At 35.4% G+C, this 20,279-nt stretch overlaps 3 protein-coding genes across 4 annotated transcripts in view; all 3 read right to left on the bottom strand.

The window, feature by feature from the left end:
* LOC120346332 (transcription initiation factor TFIID subunit 1-like) overlaps positions 1-20,279 on the bottom strand; it is a 92,239-nt gene that overhangs the window by 49,811 nt on the left and 22,149 nt on the right. The window contains exon 2 of one of the 2 annotated variants that reach the window (XR_013477671.1): positions 8,644-10,289. The exons of the other annotated variant lie outside the window; for it this stretch is intronic. The gene's annotated coding sequence lies outside the window, so the exon portion shown is untranslated. Of the gene's footprint in view, positions 1-8,643; positions 10,290-20,279 lie in introns of those variants that run through there. 2 annotated transcript variants of the gene reach the window in all.
* On the bottom strand, positions 802-5,437 carry LOC120346004 (quinone oxidoreductase-like protein 2). The gene is made up of 11 exons (XM_039415633.2): positions 5,195-5,437; positions 4,934-4,985; positions 4,077-4,161; positions 3,664-3,775; positions 3,486-3,592; positions 3,170-3,282; positions 2,602-2,757; positions 2,165-2,266; positions 1,747-1,893; positions 1,326-1,407; positions 802-1,103 (listed from the first exon to the last, which is right to left on the bottom strand). Exons 1-11 carry the CDS (start codon positions 5,265-5,267, stop codon positions 1,035-1,037), a joined length of 1,098 nt encoding a protein of 365 aa, XP_039271567.2. The 5' UTR covers positions 5,268-5,437; the 3' UTR covers positions 802-1,034.
* Positions 13,749-20,143, bottom strand: LOC120346138 (hippocalcin-like protein 4). The gene is made up of 3 exons (XM_039415798.2): positions 19,907-20,143; positions 18,108-18,276; positions 13,749-14,416 (listed from the first exon to the last, which is right to left on the bottom strand). The coding sequence occupies exons 1-3, from the start codon at positions 20,113-20,115 to the stop codon at positions 14,207-14,209; spliced, it is 588 nt and encodes a 195-aa protein (XP_039271732.1). The 5' UTR covers positions 20,116-20,143; the 3' UTR covers positions 13,749-14,206.

Raw genomic sequence — 20,279 nt, 5'->3', positions numbered from 1 at the left:
CATACATACATACAGACAAATACCTATCAATATACTTACCGATCTTAAGATCGATAAGTAACTAACAATTTAGTGAACAGCTTACAATTCAATTATAGTTAGACAAGTGACAACAAAACGCAGAAAAGTTGATGTCGAGTGCACGGGTTCAATGGCGCAGAAAATATTCAATGCAATGTGGAAATAAAATCCATATTCTATTCGAAAGATGGATCCATGCTTGATTTTTATAAAAAGTATCTTTTGTAGGAAACTCTATTCAAATTTGACTAACCATGCCATAAAATTCGCATCGATGTTTGGAAGTAGGCTGCATATGTGTCCGAACTCCGAACAATTATTTTCGAAAAAGAACATTACAAAAAACAAGCTGAGTGATGCTCTTTTGAAAAATGTTTTAATCTTGGCTTCATGCTGCCTGATGTCGAAAAGCTATTAAGCGTAATGCAACATAAGGTGTCCCATTAAATGTCATTTGTAATATATTTGCGGCTCGCCAAGACTTGTAATCCCTATTGTCGACCCCTGTTGTAAATGGACGCATTTTAACCCTCAATAAAGATTTTGCTGCCTCTCCAAAAATCTCCATTTGTATTTTAGTGTATACCGGAGTTTTAAATAAACTTTTGATGTCATGTTCAAGATATTTGCTTCACTTTTCAGTGACATTAGTAAGGCACGTCATTAGGAGATGTTTCTCTCGGCATGCAGCCGAAGTTAATCAATCTGCCCCAGGGATCGGTCTTTTCTACACATACTCAGGGTAATGAAACGAAGTGTGGTCTTTGAGGGTTCCTGTTCTATAGATATAGGCATTTATTGACATTAAAATACCCTTATGGTTCGTGAATCTTTCTATTTTACTTTAATTAATTATGTGGTTTAATTGACGTTTTGTGAATAATAATGTATTTATCGTACTGAACAGAATCAAAAAAATTGTATAAAAGTTGTCATTTGATGCAAGTTTATATTGCACAGTTTCAAATACGTAATATTCTTCACTGCAGATTAAGGCTATAGGAAGGTTTTCATCACTGAATTTCGATAACAACTTTTCCAATGGATTTGCGCTTCATTATGTATGCGAATGCATCATTGATCTGTTGAATTATGTATGAAGAATTATGTTTTGAAGCATGTCAGTTACTAATTGGCGAAATTATTTATTTTTCGAAGCAATTATATTACTATGAGTATCAGTTGTTGTACCAATTTATGTTTAATAGAAAATAATTATTAATTGGATAGGGAGTCCTACTCCCCAAACCGCCAGGTTGAAATACAGTTTTACTTAATTTAAACAAGTACGATTGGATGCTTACATTATCTAGCGAAAATGTTGCTCCGATATAAGGATTGATTTTTCCCTCAGTAAAATATCGGAATGCTTCATTAATAGTCCACCTGGAAATATAATACGCTCATGAAACTCATTTGCCCAACGCAAATCCACAACTAATGAACAGTCGCACTAAAATTGATAGGAACTGTTTAAGTCAACCGATCTCAAATAAATATTTCGCCTACTGGCGAAAAATGTAATTTTTATCCCCTGAAAATTTCAAGGCAGTAGGTCCAGTATTTAAAAAAAAAAAATTTTTTTATAACGATATGAAAAAAAATGCGAACAAGAACAACATAATAACAAACCTCCTCATAGGTGAACTTCGTGTCCAAAAATAGTTATTAAATTTCAAGTTAATATAGAAGTATTTTAATGAGATTGGTTTAGCAATGACTCACCGTTCGTATGAAACGTCATATTTATGGTATATACCCCAGTAGAATCCAGTAACAGTTATGTTTTTCACCAACATATGATTAACTGGAACTGAAGGAAATTTTCCTGTACTAAACCCAAGTGAGAGTAATCTTCCATCTACCGCCATACTGAAACATTTTCAACTTTGTTCAAAATGAAAGCCCCCATCTCGTAAGGACGGTAAACTATAATTTTCAAATATTTATTAATATATCACAACACGGCAAAAAATGTGTTCTATTTATTGTTAAGAACTAGAGTCATTTATCATTATAATGCCCCAAACTCGATACGAGTAGTTTATTTGAGAAATATTCTTTTACTGTCCCCATTTGGTATTGAATCATATAAATATATATACGAGGTCTCCATGCTACGTTGTTTACTCCATAAAAATACCTCTTGAAACACTCCATAAAATGATCTCCTCCATTTGAATCAAGTGCAACGTCCACTCCTTTAGGATGAGCTTTTTTAACCGCTTCTTTAATACTCTCTTTGCTGGTAAAAAAAAATGTGGACTGATTTCTTACTCATATGTGATTCATATAGTTACTTTCAAACTATGTTTTTTTAGCAAAAAGAACGGAAATTGCAACATAAATGTGAAATTCGACATCTGAAAAAAGATGCCAAGCGTATCTGTTCATGTTTTCGCCCGGTTATAAGAAAGTCGGCTATAGGCAGCGAAAACCATATATATTTTAATACCTGGAGGTCACAGACTAATCAAGCATGAAACGGCTTGGGGGTTACAAAACTGTTTCAAGGCTGATATATTTTTTCTTGTAGTATTTATATGTACTCACTTCTACGTCACAAATTTTGCTCTGTACCTGTAATCTATGGTTTTGAATCCTTTCTGCTCAAGAAAATTGCATTTGTCTGTTCCACCAGCAGCAGCAATCACTTCTGCACCATATACATTTTTTGCAAGATCAATTGCAGCAAGTCCAAGAGCACCTCCAGCAGCCGTCACAAGTAACTTTTCTCTGTGAAAATTAAAGCCTTTGTTGCATACAAGTTACAATGCCTTAGAAGTAAAAATCTTATAGCATAATGAGATATCCAGTTAAGTGAGGCTATGTTCCGAGAAGACATTTCAAAATTGTTAAAATTTATTCAGTATACATACTCAATTTATACCAGTCAGTATATTAGGTTTGTATTTTGTAGTTGTGACATAGGCATATACCCCATTCGTTTTAAATGTTTTTCAATAACAACTGGGGTTACTGAATGAATAATAATATCTCAATAAATTACATGGGTATGTAACAGGTCATCGAATACAAATAGCCCGATGATACGCAATTTGTCATTTACAGTTCCTCGCCATCGTCGAGCTCTAAAGCTAAATATCTACAGAATTGCCAAAAAGTAAACAAAACTAAAAAAAATTACCCGGGCCGAATTCTTGCCTTTGACTCTAATGCACCTACCGCAGTTGCATATGATGATGTTATTCCACTCGCCGCCGTGGCAAAATTCATATTGTCGGGTATTCGATGAACTACCTAACAAATGAAACCAAATTTGCATAAGTGACTCCTGCATCACAAAATACTGTATTTCATAAGCAAAACATGACCGGTCCGTGGCATTCATTGAGCAAAAACGGCGGTCACATTGGCGTTTGTTTTACCAGAAGCGTTTCCGGTTATTACACGTGATTAATCGCAAGAAGGGGGAATATAAGTCGTTATAGAGTACCACTCACGTTCTCTTGTACACATGTTTCTTCTGCATGTCCAGTCATGAATTCCATTCCAACTACCCTGGTACCTACTTTAGTCTTCGTATCTTTCCCGGCCTCAATGACGACGCCTAGTGAAAAATTTTCGGTTATACGTTTTGGTTTTTGACACATCAGTAACGCAAAGCACTGTTAAATTTACCAGCAAATTCCAAGCCTGACGTAAAAGGTGGTTCATGTTTCACTTGATATAAACCGTTATTTATGAGAACATCCGCAAAGTTCACTCCTGCTGCATGAATCTTCACCCTAATCTGTAAAGATTTTTCAAATTAAAAAAAACGGAAAAATAAATCGACCTGCCGTGGGCAGATGAGCCTTGAACTCAGCCACATACTAGTCTCAATATGATTCTCCAACACACAATCAATCTATTAATACTAGAGTTTACGAGTAACAAATTAGTCAAATAGCAAACGAATAGCAAATCAAAAATAGCAAATCATTTTTATCCCATACAATCCTTTTTTTTCTTTGGTAAGACAATTTGCTAGGTTATATATATATATATTTATCGTGGAGGTCAATAATACAATCTATAAAAAGTAAACTAACTTGGTCCGGTTTAAGTTCTTTTGATTTTTCTTCAGTTATTTGCAAAGGTTTTCCCAATTCTGAGCATGTCGCTGCTCGGTAATGTCTTTAAAAATAGTTAAAGTATATCGGATTTAAAGTTTTATTGGACACAAAGTGTACATAGAGATTGTTTTTTTAAATTCTTGTTGCTACTGTTGAAAAATACTAGGCGCGTAAGGACCTCATCGTATCGGCGTCGCTGCGTTCAATCTTCGGGTACGTATATTTGAGTATTACTCTCTCGTATTTTATTGCAAACTCAGGATTAAAAATTAAGTAATTGTTGAACATAAGCCGTGTTGGCCAATACAGATGCGTTTCTTATGTACTTTCTTATGAAGTGCAGAATGCAAACGTATAAAAATATGTCATACCGAATGAAATATCATGATTTTTTTATCGCGATTCCACGCCGACAAATAAATGAATGCATACCTTTGCTCAGCCTTTGCTTGAATATTGAATGAATAGCCCTTAGTCATTTAAAACTCATCCTACGCGCAAAAATAAAAGTGATGTAAAAACTTTTTTTCAACATTAGCTCTTATGGGAAATGTGATCAGCAGAGCAGAAATTTGCATTTTATGTAATTTTTTAGATATCTTTCATTGTATGGCACGGCACAAAAACATAGAAGAAGGATGAGTAATCGGTTTAACAGTAACAAAATCAATAACCTCTTTCGGTGTTTTGATTACGCGCATGTACTGATAACGAATGTTTAGTACTAAATTTTCTAATATTTTTCTTACCATAGTCAAATTTAGAATGGAATTAACGTGTGTACATACTACATACACATACTTGGTTCAAAAATAAAAATAAAGTGCGTTTACCTAATTGAATAATATCCATTTGATGCGATGTGATGCCTCGACCAGAATTTATCTGCAAAATTATGTGGTAATTGTTTTACGAGCAAATGATAAATTAATGGTTTTATTTTTTACCATCTTGGCCAATGCCATCCACTGTATGACGGCTGACAATGTCCTTTTCCATTTGGATGATAACTAGATTCGAGGTAATAGTGCGTGCCTTAAAATTCTGTTTTTAAGAAAATTTATTACTATCTCTGGATTTTTTAATCAACTTACCTGAAAACTGCCTGTCTGTCTGGCGAGTGTATGCAGAAGAAACCACGGCGCGCAAACTTTTGAGTACATTCATGATCTGAAGTATTTCAACCTCTGAAACGATGACCGTAAAACTCAAATTACACAACACGCGGAATGAGCTGTGGTTTCACTTTACCGAAATTCCCGTAAAAGTCAATCATTAGGTACTTCTAATAAATCGACCTCACTTGCAGACAGTTCGTCAACAGTAAGCGGCCTGAATCGCGGAATTTGAAATGTAGGTCAATGAATATCGCTTTGTTTTGTTTCTCTTGGCGCGTAGGTATATATCGCCATACGAGAGAAATACGAGAAAAAAAGAGCAGGAATTCAAAGTACGAGATTAATTGTTCTCTAGCTACTATTTTTACGGGGGATCCTCATACTAAACTTCAAAGTTATTTGGGTCCCGTCTCTCCAGAAATTATATTTCGACATCCTTAAACGCGCACTTCCTCGGCCGGCTAATGATTATTAGCAAATCAAGATTGTTTATTATAGTGTTATAGTTTTTTTCATATATATTCAAAACAATGGAAGTCATTTTATAAAAAAAAACTTAAAAAGTGCGGTTAATGATGCAAAATAAAGAATTAGGTGCGGTCCGAATCCAATACTCGAAAGGTCCGGATTCGGACCGCGGTCCGCCAGTTGAGTAGCCAGCCCTGCTCTAGATTCTTGAACAAAGTGACCTCACTTTGCTCTAGAATAGTCCAATCCATGTGTAATATTCGTTTTTTTAAATATTTTATTCATTTGTATTCTTGTTTATGTGGCTGGTAATTGACGAGGTCGCTTCTACAGTTTCAAATTATTCCTATTCTTGGTCGATCGACAGATCGGCAAGTAAATCGCAGGCAATCTAAATGAAATTCAAGGTATGGAAGCTTGCAAGTGACAACACGCAGCTCAGAGCAATTTTCGTTGACAGATGGCATTGGCTATCGTTCAAATTGTTTGAAAGCTCATCTCCGAGAAAGGAAGTTGGAAAATTAACTCTGGAGCCTTCGTAATATTTTCTGAAGATTTCGGTTGTACTTGACATATCGATCAAAAGCAATGAACTTAATATTTTATTAATACTGTTAATACTGTTACACGATAAAGAATTATAGTGTGAGATTGTGCGTTAGTAAATATCGGTTGACGCGAAACTTGAAGCAGCTCGCGTCAATGGGATTCGGTGAGGTTGCAAACGTGCGATACATACACACCCAACAATATGCATATACCGCCAACTGATATACATATACAGCCAATCAACTATAAATGTACTTCCTAAGTCACATGCATATATAGCCAACTCAATTTACAAATACATCCATTTAGGCGATGTACAAATACTCCATACGCTTAATCGTATCGGCATCGATATGTGAAATCTTCGGGAACGTATATTTGAGCATCGCTCTCTTGATATTTATCACAAACCCAAAGTCAAATATTATCGAATCATTGATGAATAAAAGCATTCAATGCATATGACGTGTATGCTGTTGCATCTACAGTTATATTCACACTAAGATACATAATTGGGGTTACCATATTTTTGTGACCTCAAAGTGTGACGCCTCCAAAGAACAAAGCTGTGTTTTTTTTAACTTTAAATTTACCGATTTTAGATTAGGGGCCTTTTAAACCATCCAGGCTGTCTTTGTTTATCATATTGTCACCGAAAGTTCATGCGCTGTATGTCTAAATATCGGTTCCAGTTCAAAAAAATAGAAAGGAATTCACGTTAGCGTTAAGCATCTTTTTGTGTTTGGTTGTTTCGGTTGGATTTTGGGTGTTTTGTGTTTGTGGGAGTGCCTCTGGTCTCCGGTGGGTTATCGGTAGGGTTACCATATTTTTGTGACTTCAAAGAGGGACGCCTACAAAGACAACGACCCCCTAGCTGGTAATTTGTAATTTTACATTTTCCAATTTTACTACGTAACATAGGGCTACTTTTTAAACCATCCCGGCTGTCTTCATTGACCATATTGTCATCGAGAGTTCATGCGCATATTCTCCGTTCAAATATCGGGTTCAGAATAATAAAATTACCTGGCGTTTTCAAGCATTGAGAATTTACTTATTCGCCCAATCATGCTTTTTGGTAGATAACACCTTCTTCAAAACGTTGAAAAGACGTTGTTCAATATTACATGTGATACGTTCGCTAACAATGTTAGCGGGGAAACAACGAAACAAGCAAAATAGCGCATTCGCTTTCAGCAAGTAGGCTAGCGTTGCGCTACAAAGCAACAACAGTAACGAGAACATGTTTGTGTATTATGCTGAATGGCTGAACGCCAAAGCGGGACTTTTGGCTGACTTGTCGAGACGGCGGGACAAGACGCTAAAAGCGAGACTGGACTTATGGTAAGCCTAGTTAACGGGGATGTTTGTTTGTAGTTTTGTGACTGTTTGACTGGGATTGGTTGGATGTTTTTTGTGATGGACAGTGAACTGATGTTGGGAACATGTTGCTGTTTGCGTGCAGTGCCATTGCAGTTCATTTAGTGTTGTATTTTTTGGTTGTTGTCATGGAATTAGCTATCATCAGTACTGTTCGAATGTTGTGCACATATAGAATTGTTTATGGTCTTTTTAAATGCCTGTCATAAGTTATTTTCAGCCTGAATTGTAGTAGCTAGTTTAGTGTACCGGATTCTAGGGGTCATGTGGCTTGTATCGGTAATGTCTCTGATTTCAGGGGCCGTCAAGTGTTTTTATTGTGTATATTAGGCCGCGAGCCGAGGCCCTGAAAAACGCCTAGAAAGTGAGTTTCGTAGCGCACATCAGGTAACTACCTGAAAATGATTTTAAAATGTTCCTTAAAAATTTAGTAACAAATATTGCCTTGTTCCCACTTCCAAAAGTTGCACGTTTTACGGAAAAGACGCTTTTACTACAAGAAATATGTGCTACGATCTGTCCTATATTCTCTACATTTTCGGCACTGAACAATGACTTCTGCATGACGTAACAATTGAATTAAACCAGCTGTTAGCGAGCGGATGAATATTAGTTATTTCTGCTCGACCTTGCGCTGAGTTGGGCAGGCTTTCCATAGCCCTGTTTAGTTATTATTAGTTAAGTTATGCTAAGACGTTGTTGAAAAATGTATAAGTAAGTTTTTAAACACTTGTAGATCCTTACCACGGATATGGGCCGTGAGACGAAACCATGAAAACGCCCAGAAAATGAGTTTCGTAGCGCACATCTGGTAACTAAATAAATTCTTCAGTTTTGTGTGAAAACGAACATAATGAACGCATTACAGCTTGTTCCACAATCCTGGTGCGAAATTGAATATAAGAGGTTCCCGGAAATTCAATAACCATAAGTTTACAACGCATACATAAGAACTATACAATTCGAGAGCCCTACAGCACACTAACACAAATGTATTCCTGTAATGTTTTGCCTGACCAAAATCGGACTTCCTCAGTCAATCATAATTTATTAGGTAGATTACGAAAAATATGGCATACATGTAACCAACAACAAAAAATACTTTAATTGTGTGACAGGAGTCGGGAGTGACCTCGAAAGCAGCGACACCAACAACGCTGATTCACATTTGAGAATAAATTTTATGTAATAACCACAAGCAGTTTACAACAAGAACAGCATAAAAAGCTACATCCATTTTATAGAAGCTATCAAGTATCAAACGTATTTATTTTTAAGCAATGAAGTCACAAATTAACATCGTGAGCACGAAAACACAAATAAATCAGTTATTTCTCACTTAGAAATTTACCGCAAAAGTCAAGAAAATTAAATGAATGTACAATATGTACATAACATAGTGAACAGAAATATTACAATTTACAATTAATCTTTTTTTAGTTTATGTGGTTATGTATTTGAACAAAGGCAATAATATTTCTAGAAACAGGACTACGACACTAACAAATGTCCGAAAAAAAAAAAAAATGTATGATACTTATTAAATCAACTGTAATATCTAATTCACTTTCTTCTGAATTGTTTTCGAAATCCACTATCTCAAAAATCGACTTTTCCTCTATAGGTGTACTGTGATTTCTGCAGTCAATACAAAAACAAAAATCTGTGCAATTTAAGTTGATTTTGGCACACTTTCATAAATTATTTTGACTATTTTTCTTTGCAGTTTGCCAACTCAAGAACTGATTTGAGGGCCACATGCTTCTTCAGTGAATCATTGTTGGGTGGAGAGTATAATCCGTATGTTTGACAGTGTTAAATAGACGTGCCCTGGTATCATTTACATTCTTCATATCCTCTTCAAATTCCTCAGCTTTATTTATTAATACCTCGTTAACCTCAAAAGATCTTCATAGTCGAGGGAAAAAAATGAATTGAGAATCTCAATGAAGTCTCCAACATGAATTTGATGGGCAGTTCCAATTGCAGAAAAGTGCTAAAGTATTTCAATATGAATAGCCCATCTAAGCTGTTTGCAACTATTATGATTCTCATATACCTTTAAGCTTCAAGACTTCTTGTTTAATCCATTTTATAGCACTGATAGCAGCAGGGATCAGAGCCTGCGTTAGGTCGGATTGGTGGAACATTGCCGTTTTCTTTTGTAGTACAGTATCTAAAATAAGGAAGAAAATAATATTTGGAGCAGCATGATTTTAAAAATACCCCTAAATACTAACTAATACCTTGAATACATAATGCATTTTATCTGATGTACTAAATGAGCGTATATATGCTCATTGCATGTTCTACAGTCCAGCAGTGTTTGCATACCATTACTAGACTATATCTACACTAAATTTTGATATATCACAGTCTGAAATGTCCTATGACAGTATGAGTATGGACTATAGACTATATTTTGAAACATCAACTGTTTGTCTACAACTTCATTTCTCACCTCTCAATCATTTCCAATGCTACCTTTCTTTCCACTCCGGCATAACTTATCATTGCTTCCCAGGTTCTTGTCGACTCTATGAATTTAGATTTAGACCAACCGACATTAGTAAAATTGATTAATTTCTTCTTTTTCACACAACCGTGCATTACAGAAACAGCCATTCATTTCTATTTCCAAATATGCTGTGGCCTATATAGTAGTATAAGTCTGCTGAATAGTCAAGAAGAGTCATTAAATTAATCATAAACATTTCATGCAAGTCAGAAAATATCGTTGTTTGTGACATATTATTCTATTTCTAGGTCTAGCCTTCCTTGGAGTTACCGCACCGTACCTATTTAACAACGTCTTATGAGCTAGTGCTCAACTAAAATTGCTATTTATGGCAAGGATATACAAGTGTTTAATATCTTACCTATACTTTTCAACACCTCCTTAGAATAACTGGACTAATATTACCGGTAACTGAAAAAAACTATGGAAAGGCTACTCAACGCAAAAGCGAGCAGTTGAGTACATCTGATATTCATCCGACCACTGGGGATCCACCTACAGCTGACTAACTTGACTGTTACGTCGTGCAGAAGTCTGCGTTCATTGGCCCATGATACCGGAAAAGCAGAGAAAATAGGACAGATGGTAACACATATTTATTGTAGTAAAAGCGTCTTTTTTGTAAAACGTGCAACTTTTGGAAGTGGGAACAAGGCAATATTTGTTACTAAATTTCTAAGGAACATTTTAAAATCATTTTCAGGTAGTTACCTGATGTGCGCTACGAAACTGAAAGATAAATGGCCTCGGCTCGCGGCCTATATGGTTTTTCTTGCATTGTGCTGCCTGGTATTGTAATTTTTATTGTATGCTTTCCGTTGCTTTGGAGTATTTGGTTGTATTAAGATTGATAATTAATAAATAGAGTAAAATATCATAACTTGAAGTGAATATTGAGAAGAACTCTTTGACGTCAGACCATATTGGAAGATATTCTGAACTTGGATAAATATTTCATAGACTGCCGGTACGCTACAAATGTAACGGACAACAACGAGGCAAACAAAACCACGCATTCACATTCAGTAAGTAGGCCCGCAATACAATTTTAGCGTATACACTACTAAACCATTGGCAGATATTTGTATTTATTAGCAGAATAGTTTCGATTCATTTTTTCAAACTATTCCGACTGGGAATAGTGCTTTTCCTAATCCCGATGTTGGGATTGAGGTTTGTTAAAATTTCATCATTTCAATATTGTATCTATAAACGTCATGACGGTGCATATATGATGGGAATGACTTCCTATGATCGATCGCAAAGTCTTGTGCAGACAGGACTAAGCCGATGAGATGAACTCGCGTCATTTGACTCCTCTCATTTGAAGAGACATTTTGTGACTTCATTTTATTCAATACACTCCTCTATTTTCAAGCTTTGGCCACGTGACAGCGGTGGCGAACCACAGCTGACTTAGCGCGCGCGATCCAGTTTTTTTTATATCTTGGTGTGAAGTCGCAACTCCGACGAACTTTGTTGTTTTTTGACTATAACATTAGGCCTGCTCACGCGACAAGTAATAATTTTTTTTTCAAATATAACAATTCATCATACAATGAGAGTAGAAAAAAAGTTGACCGAAGTAAACTGAGAGGAAACGTCTTTCCTTACCTACAGTGTCTGGTGTGTTTTCAAGTAATATCCGTCACGAAAGAATATAATTTTAAGCGACATTACAAAACCAAACACGAGAAAAGATACCGAAAATACCACGATATTTCTCGGGAAGCAATTTTGAAATAAGTAAATGTTTTATATAGTTTTCTCAAAAAACTGATTAGAACGGTAAACTCTCATTCTTAAATATATTTAAAGTCAGTAAACTCGCGATGTTTAGATCACTTTTGGGTTTTCTCCGACTGCGACCAGCGAGACCTCCTCAAAAGCTTTTGCGGCCCTGCAACCTTGGACCACCCTGTGCTAATTGGTAATGTTCGTGCAATACGCATACTGACTGGTCGCCAAAGCGGTACTTATGGCTTTTTTGTTGGGACGCCGGGACAAGACGTTGAAAAGTGAGACTGTCCCGCCTAAAACGGGACGTATGGTAAGCCTATAATAAATCCGCAGCTCAAGGCGGATGAATGGAGAGATATATAAAAAGTCGCAATCTAATAAATTATAATATTCTCCAAAAGCTGATGGGTCATATAATAAATGCGGTAAAAACGCGTACGAAATTATTGATCGGAATATAAGAAATAACGTAAAATAATTGCAACGTAAACGTAATAAAATACCATCAAAGACCATAAAATCAACCGAACTTGATTTTATAAGTGCAAGGATGTAATATCCAGGCTCACCTATGGGAAACGTCCCACGTGATGGGATGGGACAGCACACATTTGTATTTCCCATGAAGCACGGGGGACACGAAAATATATTCAGCCTTAACAATATACTTCTTGAAAGGACTGATGAACACATGTATAATAGTTATAACTATAAAGTTAACAAAGTCAGTAAATTTTGTTGTTCCGCATGTCTCTTCGTACATGTAGTTGTAGTCCTATTTAGTAGACACAAAACCCAAATTTAATAATTTTTATTGAATTGTATTCCAATGGGAAACCCATGGGATGGGACAGGCATAATTGCTATGAGATGGGAATGGGACAGAAAAATATGTCCCATGGACAAGCTGGTAATATCACAAAAATTCGAACAATACTGTTTACGACATCTGAATTTCCATGTTTTGTGGCATATATATATGTATATCACGTTGCCAACTTACAGCTATGATTCATTATTATTTGATGTCCTCCATAAATTTTATCTCAATATTTTTTGCATTACAACAAAAAATACAAACATAATAAGTTTTGTTGTAATGCTTTATACTAAATATGTTTAATCTTCGTCACTTTAGGCTGAATTCTTTACAGTTTTTGTTTGCATAAACCTAGTCCACTAAGGAGTAGGGCACGATAACCCATGAGTGACTCATACCATATAAAAGTAAACGATTTTTTCTCAAGTGTACTGCATATGCCTCATGTTGTTTTTATCATTATCATGTACAAATACCCACGCATTTTATGTTGTGTTGTCTCTGTTTATAATCGTTGTTTTGTCCTGTGTATAATGTACCCCCTTGTTACAGTTTTTCATACTTCGGCCTTTATCCTATTGCTACACTCCAAAATGCCTAAATATTTGATGTTCTAACTTTTGTAATCCTATCCTATTTTTAATTGGTAGAGAACCATATTATACACCAACTTAAATATGTTACAGTAACTATTCGCTCGACAAATGTCATGTTGCTTCGTGAAATGGAAATAATTTTTTGTTAACCACTCATAATAATCATCCTTACTCTAGCAAATGTATTTTTTGATTTAAGCATGCTTATCCACCAATGGAAATACGGAAAATGCATAGGTGGCTATAGACTCGCGTATCAACCTGGGGTGACTATGTTTAATTTTTTGAAATGGAATTTTTTCTTATGGAATTTTCTGCTTAACTAACAAAACATTGACTGCGTTTATGCCATCACTTTTTTCAATAATCGTTCAATTGAATTGAAGCTGCATTGACACTCGTGGTCATTCCAATGTTTTGTCAAATAAATCATAACCTAGACAACTTTAAACAGTAAACTTACGTGAGCACATGCTTTTATTTTCAAGCAAAATCCCACATTTGCAACTAGCAGTTTTTGCACGAGTACAAATCATAATAATATTGCAGAAGCATTTTCTGTACACAGGAAAGATATTCAGAAAGAAGACAAAGAGTAAAATAGCAAGCGAAACGAAAATGGGAGAATACAAATATTCGGAGGAAAATCGGGTTCACAGGATCAAGTAGGGACCGAAAACTTGGACATTATAATATGGAGTAATATGAGCATTTGTTAGAGTCAGTCTGGTACTCGCTTAGTATATAAAACTTATGCGTGAGTTTAGTCAAAAAGAAGCAATTTATATTTCGATTATTCGTCTAAAAATAATTGACAGATAAAATTACACTGTTTCAGCTCCAAAACAGTTTGTACCTCCGCTCATGCACGATCAAAGATGGATCGATATTTAAAAACGAACGATAGAGAAGACCAATCAAGCACTTCCCTGGGGTTGTTGCTGGCCCATTTGCAATAGCATGACAAGACTGGGATCTTCCTTTGCCGCTACGGTAAATTCTTCTGCTGTGATTTGTTCATCGTGATCCTTATCCATTTTTTCGAATATTCGATCCACTCTTTGTTCTGGAGTAAGATCGTCTTGCATATTCGCCGCCAAAATACTTCCGACCATCCTGTATATAGCCTGGAAATTTAAAAATAAAAATGATTTAAAAATTAAAATAAAATGTTGACAACACGCACTAATATAAGCCTCGAAACTGAAATCGGGATTTAGAGATATAATGACATCCACGACATACGAACGTACATTTCAAATAGAATAATTTCCATTAAATGCGTCTCGTAGTTATCTCAAGTATTTTTAAAGTCACGAAACGCTACCATGAAACTTCTAGACCCCGAACTTTATTGAAAAAGACAGTAAATACCCACTAAAACCATGTGTAAAATTTGCAATTATTCAACTGTGTTGGCATCTGGTCAGTGTCCGCAGCAACAAGCCCATTTAGCCGATACAGCCCATCTGTGTTTATTTTAAATTTACACGTGAATCGATTTTTGAACGAACAACACCTATTTTCAGCCAGCAAATTTGATTAGAAGCGCTTTAATGCAAGGCACAGGACATCTTGTAATTGGATTTCTCGCCAATTCCACTTTATCCGGTTTCGATTGAGATCGATTGCGCTAGGCTAGAGTCGAAAAATCCTAATGAGTCATTTAAGTCGCATATTCTGATATTGAATCAGTGCTACAGTGTTTTAAACACTGCAGGCGAATTTCGGTAATAACACATGCGCAGAAAGATCGAATTCCTCAATTTTCCGAAATCCAATTCCACAAATCTACCACAATCTAGCTAATGAAACCGGTGAGATTTATTGCAACGCCTCCTCTAAAAAAGAACCAATGAAATATATAAAACACTTGTGTGGAGTTTGAACCAAACGAATGATATCAATTAGTGATAGTGATACATTGAAAACTAAAGTTGTGCACTTAGCATAATTGGAAGGTAATGTGTTTCCTCGTTAAATTATAACCGACTGGTCATACACGGGTTAAAACAGTAGAACACACTCTTGTCGCCGTACAACCCCCCGTTATTAATATTTAAAAGACATGGCAGAATTACGAATCGATTTTGAATAACTTTTTGTTAACCAAAGATGTATCCGTTCATAAAATTGATTTTTTTCACCTAGGGTGTTTCGAAGTCAGATAATAAATTTTGGACTGTACGTGAAGTAATGTATATGGCATATTTGCAATGTGTGTGATATAAAAGAAGAGATTATGACCGAAAACAAGAATAAACTAGTCAAATTTTGAATAGATGCCAATTTGATTAAAAATAATATGACCTCGTTGTTCTTGCGATACATCAGCATTGCAACCAAGCGCATCAATGAATAGCCGCTCAGAATTTAAGCTCTCGTAAACAGCGCAATTCGGAACAACCCGCCATAGACCAAAGGTTCCGGTCAAAGCTCATGCATTTCTAAAAACCAAGTGTTTTACGAGTGTGAATACTACATTAACTTTTTCCTTATTTTCGGCATAAGGGAAAATATGAACTACATAGTGTGTTGTATGTATGTATGTTTATTCGTCTCGTAAAAGCAATATAAAAGAGTAAGTAATTATAAATACTGAAGACGGGATGTATGCACAAGACCATATTGGCCTAAAACACAGATGTGCGGCATACACCCCTTTTGATATATATAAATTATAATAGGGTAAATCAAATATGTACAATATGGTCATTTATACAGGCAGTTGTGCAAGGAGGGTGGGTGGATGTGGTAACAGGAATAAGGGTGGAGTGTACAAAACTGTTTGTACAAAGGAGTTTATTAGACAAAACAACATCTATAAATAGAGACACAACATGAAACACACTGCATATGAATATAGTAATAAAAATTTTTTTTTGAAAAAATTAAGAATTTGGATGAATGTACAACACCATTGAGTGATGATACCACATACTATAAAACGCGGGAATGGTCAAGTTTAAAGGGTGTGTACATATATGGTATGCACCACTCAAGGGCGACAGTGTTATAAGTGGTCTATGGCTGTTCTGGCCAAAATGTGACCCTACAGGTTTTGGTGAAATATGATAAAGGTATGTATCAAATTACTCACTATTGTAAGGTATTTTTTGAAATTCTGGATTCAGCCAAAAACGATGAAGTTCCAAAAAAAAATAAATTAATAAAAAGCATGTCCACAAAATCTATTATTATGGTTGCATTTCAGCCAGAAGATTAGAAAGGTACAGTGGGATAGGGAATGATAAGTTATAAAGAGAAGCCATTTTACCATGTCATGGATTTTCCAATGTAAATTAAAATAATAAAATTATATGGTATCCTGGGATGAGCAGAAAAAAAGTGTGATTCGGTGATAGGTAGCAACAATGGAAATAAATTGAACAGCATGCTACTCAAACAAAAACCATTGTCTCTACTCCCTACTATTTGTGCATTGAAGTTCTATTGAATTGTACTATCTATAACCTAAATTGCTGTGCTTTTGTTATTGTCTAATTACGCTGAAGGTAAATATGACGAACCGTTATTGCAGCGCTTTTCACTGATTACTCTCTCATGTCGATTAAGCGATTAGTTTTTGCATAGCAAATTCGATAGTGGCTTGCAAATTATATAATGAATTTCCGTGTCATAGGAGTACCAATATAAATTGATAACAATATTAAATCCTGGAAAAGGTTTTACTATTGATTGCTTCCTAGATCCAGATAATTTGGTATAAACGACCTTTAGAAGAACTTCGAAAGCATTTCACGGTCGTCCGTAAATCACAGAAAATCATCAAATCACGGTTTAGGATTAGTATTACAGAAATAATATTTGAGATTTGAATTATGATATAATACACTTCAGTTGATGAGTTCACCATCTCCAACTTTAAATTGAATTTTAGCTTGTTCAATATGATAACTGACATCAAAAAAAAAAAATTAAACCACGTGAACAGGTTATTTAATGGGAGCAGCAAATCGTGACGCTAATAACAAAAGTGCGCAAGATATTTTTGTCGGTTTTGAGAAAAACATAAGAAAACTTTCTGAAGATTCTTATGCCATTAAGAGTGAACAATTTCTCGTGGATCAATTATTTAGTCTGATAAAATCTGAGTTAACAGACTGGTGCGCAGCTTTACATAATAACTATTGCATGAAAAACTCAAAACCGCAAAAAGTGACGTACGCAATTTGGTTATTAGCGGGACGAAATATATTAAGCCTTGGTGGTGCTGGTGTCGTATTAATTAAGGCCGAACGAGGAATCGTAATTCTTAAATGCTATAGGGCAAGTGCCGCATTTATCCAATCATTTCGCCAACTATTGTAAACACTGCCGTTCTCATATTTAAAATAAACTTTAAAAAACTCACATAACCCAATGCCTGTCGCATTGTTATTGCGAGTTAAATTGTTGATTACAGTATGTCATAGTAAATTCTATATAATTTTGGTTATAATCTGGCCTACATCTCACCCACAAATTTCCTTAGATATTCATACTTGATTTGCATTTGAACCAAACGGGTAGCCCAAATTGATACAGAATCCTATATCCGAGTATATATCAATTATTCATTATCTATTAAAATAGACCACATATTCATTCAAAGGACAATGGAAACTGAAAATTTAAATTAAGTAAATTGATAGCCCATTAAAATCATTATAGTGAATCGATAGACTACTGGTATTTACGGACAGGATAAACGCCCCAATCTATTAGCATACATGCGGATTATGCGTAATGTTGTTGTATCAATTGCAGAGGCTGTGGGCCATGAAATCTCCTTATACGTATAATAATTTCCATTACCCTTATAATTTCCAACATTTCTGCTTTAGTCACGTGGCCGTCCTTGTCAAGGTCGTACATATTAAAAGCCCATTGTAACTTATCATCAAAATTTCCTCTGGATGTCACCGAAAGTGCAATCATAAATTCTCGGAAATCGATTGTTCCGTCTTTGTTCTTGTCAAATGTCCTTGAAATAAAGCATAACATGAGTTGACAACGTTATAATGGCTTTAACGAATGCTTTTAATGAACGCGATGACCTAAGAGGAAACTAGGATCTTTGATTGAAAAAGAGGGAGCGAAAAGCAGCCCAATGTTATGTTCTTCTGTTAATCTTCTTAACTAAATACGATAAAACTTATATAATCATGAAATCATACAGTAAATGCTTGCATACTTGATGCATAGCGAAGAAGAACATCGGAATAAAGTTAAAACGCGTGTATTTATTGAAAATAGACGTCATAGTACCAAATATGAATCGTGATACTATTAAAATGCGCGAGGGGGTCATGACACAGTGACCCCATTCCCTTTACGTATTGACGGCATATGTGCTTTTGAATTATATATAAAAAAAAATGAAAGCATCGCATAACTTATAAACTAGAGAATTTAATAATAAAACTTATATCAGGTGGTGTTATATTTGACGTCAATTTGTGCTGACCAACAATATCGTTGTTAACTTCTCTGTGTTTCTCTGGTATTAACAACGCGAATACGAGGAGGTGAAATCTTTGACGATTGAAGAAATACTCGGAAGATCGATGACAATCAATCAATGTTTTTATGTTGCACAAGCCGCACTCACCCAGTCAGTAATTGTTTTGTAATTGAAAATCACAGATGTCGATCGCTGCTTACAAAACGTAACTTTGGAGAAGCTTAATGATGAGTTTTAGGCTATCAAATCGGCTTACGTAAACGCACTATTTATATTTTTCTATATGATATCAAATACTCGTTAGCTATAAGATTCCACATGTGTGATGAATAATTTATACGTAAAGTTCATTAGTATTCATTACATTCAATAATATAATACCTCATATTGTGGTATAGAATGCAAATGACCCACCGCTCGTATTTAAGCTTTCAAAATACTGAGTTCCGCCATTAGGATTTTGAGAGTAACAAGTACTTGGTAACAATGACCTATTCATGGCTGTTCAGTATTGTCATCCATATGTTTGTAAATTTTCCATACTACTGCTTTTGTTTGGTACAATTATTTACTTTAATTTATCATATTTTGCCGAAAGTTTGGCAATTTCCACATTCTATTAGCGAAAATAACCTCCACTGACACCACAATGCTTTTGCGAATTGTCTGATTCGATTGGGCCCTCGCCCTAAGGGGACAGAGAGTGTGAGCGGTTCTCTGGGCGCCAGGACTAAAGACTGGGTACTAATCACCATGATATATAACAGTCACATTCGAGAATATTTGGAAGTGGGTCACGGACCATAAAAGCTTGAGAACTACTGCAAATCCGTTCCGATCCATTAGTAAAAAAGAATAGTACACGAAACGAAAACTTTATCGATTTATAGTCTCAGTTGTCTCCTTCGCCATTATGTCAGATTTTCCACGTTTTGTGACTTTCTTAAATGAAACAACTCGCCCCAAAACGATAAGTTTCGAATCTTTAGAGTCCAACAGTTTGGAATCGTTGAATCTTGTCATCTTTTCGGCATTGCTGCGGCGTACATAACAATAAAAGATTGCAAGGTGCGACAAAATCAAAGCATTGAATGGCTTTATTGGAAGATTATGGTGAAGGTATAATGTTAGATTAGTTTATTGTACCAACCTGAAAGCGTGTTCTGCGAAAGACGAAGCATCACCATACGGAAAGAATTCACCATAAAGCTTCTTGAATTCAGTTAGTGAAAGTATCCCAGACGGACAATCTTTTTTGAAGGATTTGTACCAATGCTGAATTTCATATTCAGTGAATTCAGTGCTGTTGGCAATTTCTGTGAGATCTGAAGGAGTCAATTTTGACTTTTGGTGGCCCATTGTATATTGTTCTAAAAAGACTTAGACTCTGCGAAAGAAACAATATCATAATATTAATATATATATGTGCGAATGCTTATTCCAGGAATAAAGATGCTTTGAATTTTGGATATAGATTTCTTTCCGATTCTGAATCTTTCGATTTAGTTAAATTTTTCATTTAA

Source organism: Styela clava, chromosome 8 (assembly GCF_964204865.1).
Source record: "Styela clava chromosome 8, kaStyClav1.hap1.2, whole genome shotgun sequence".
Taxonomy (NCBI): Eukaryota; Metazoa; Chordata; class Ascidiacea; order Stolidobranchia; family Styelidae; genus Styela; species Styela clava.
The sequence above is the reverse complement of the archived record's forward strand: the minus strand, read 5'-3'. Positions and strand labels throughout refer to the sequence as shown.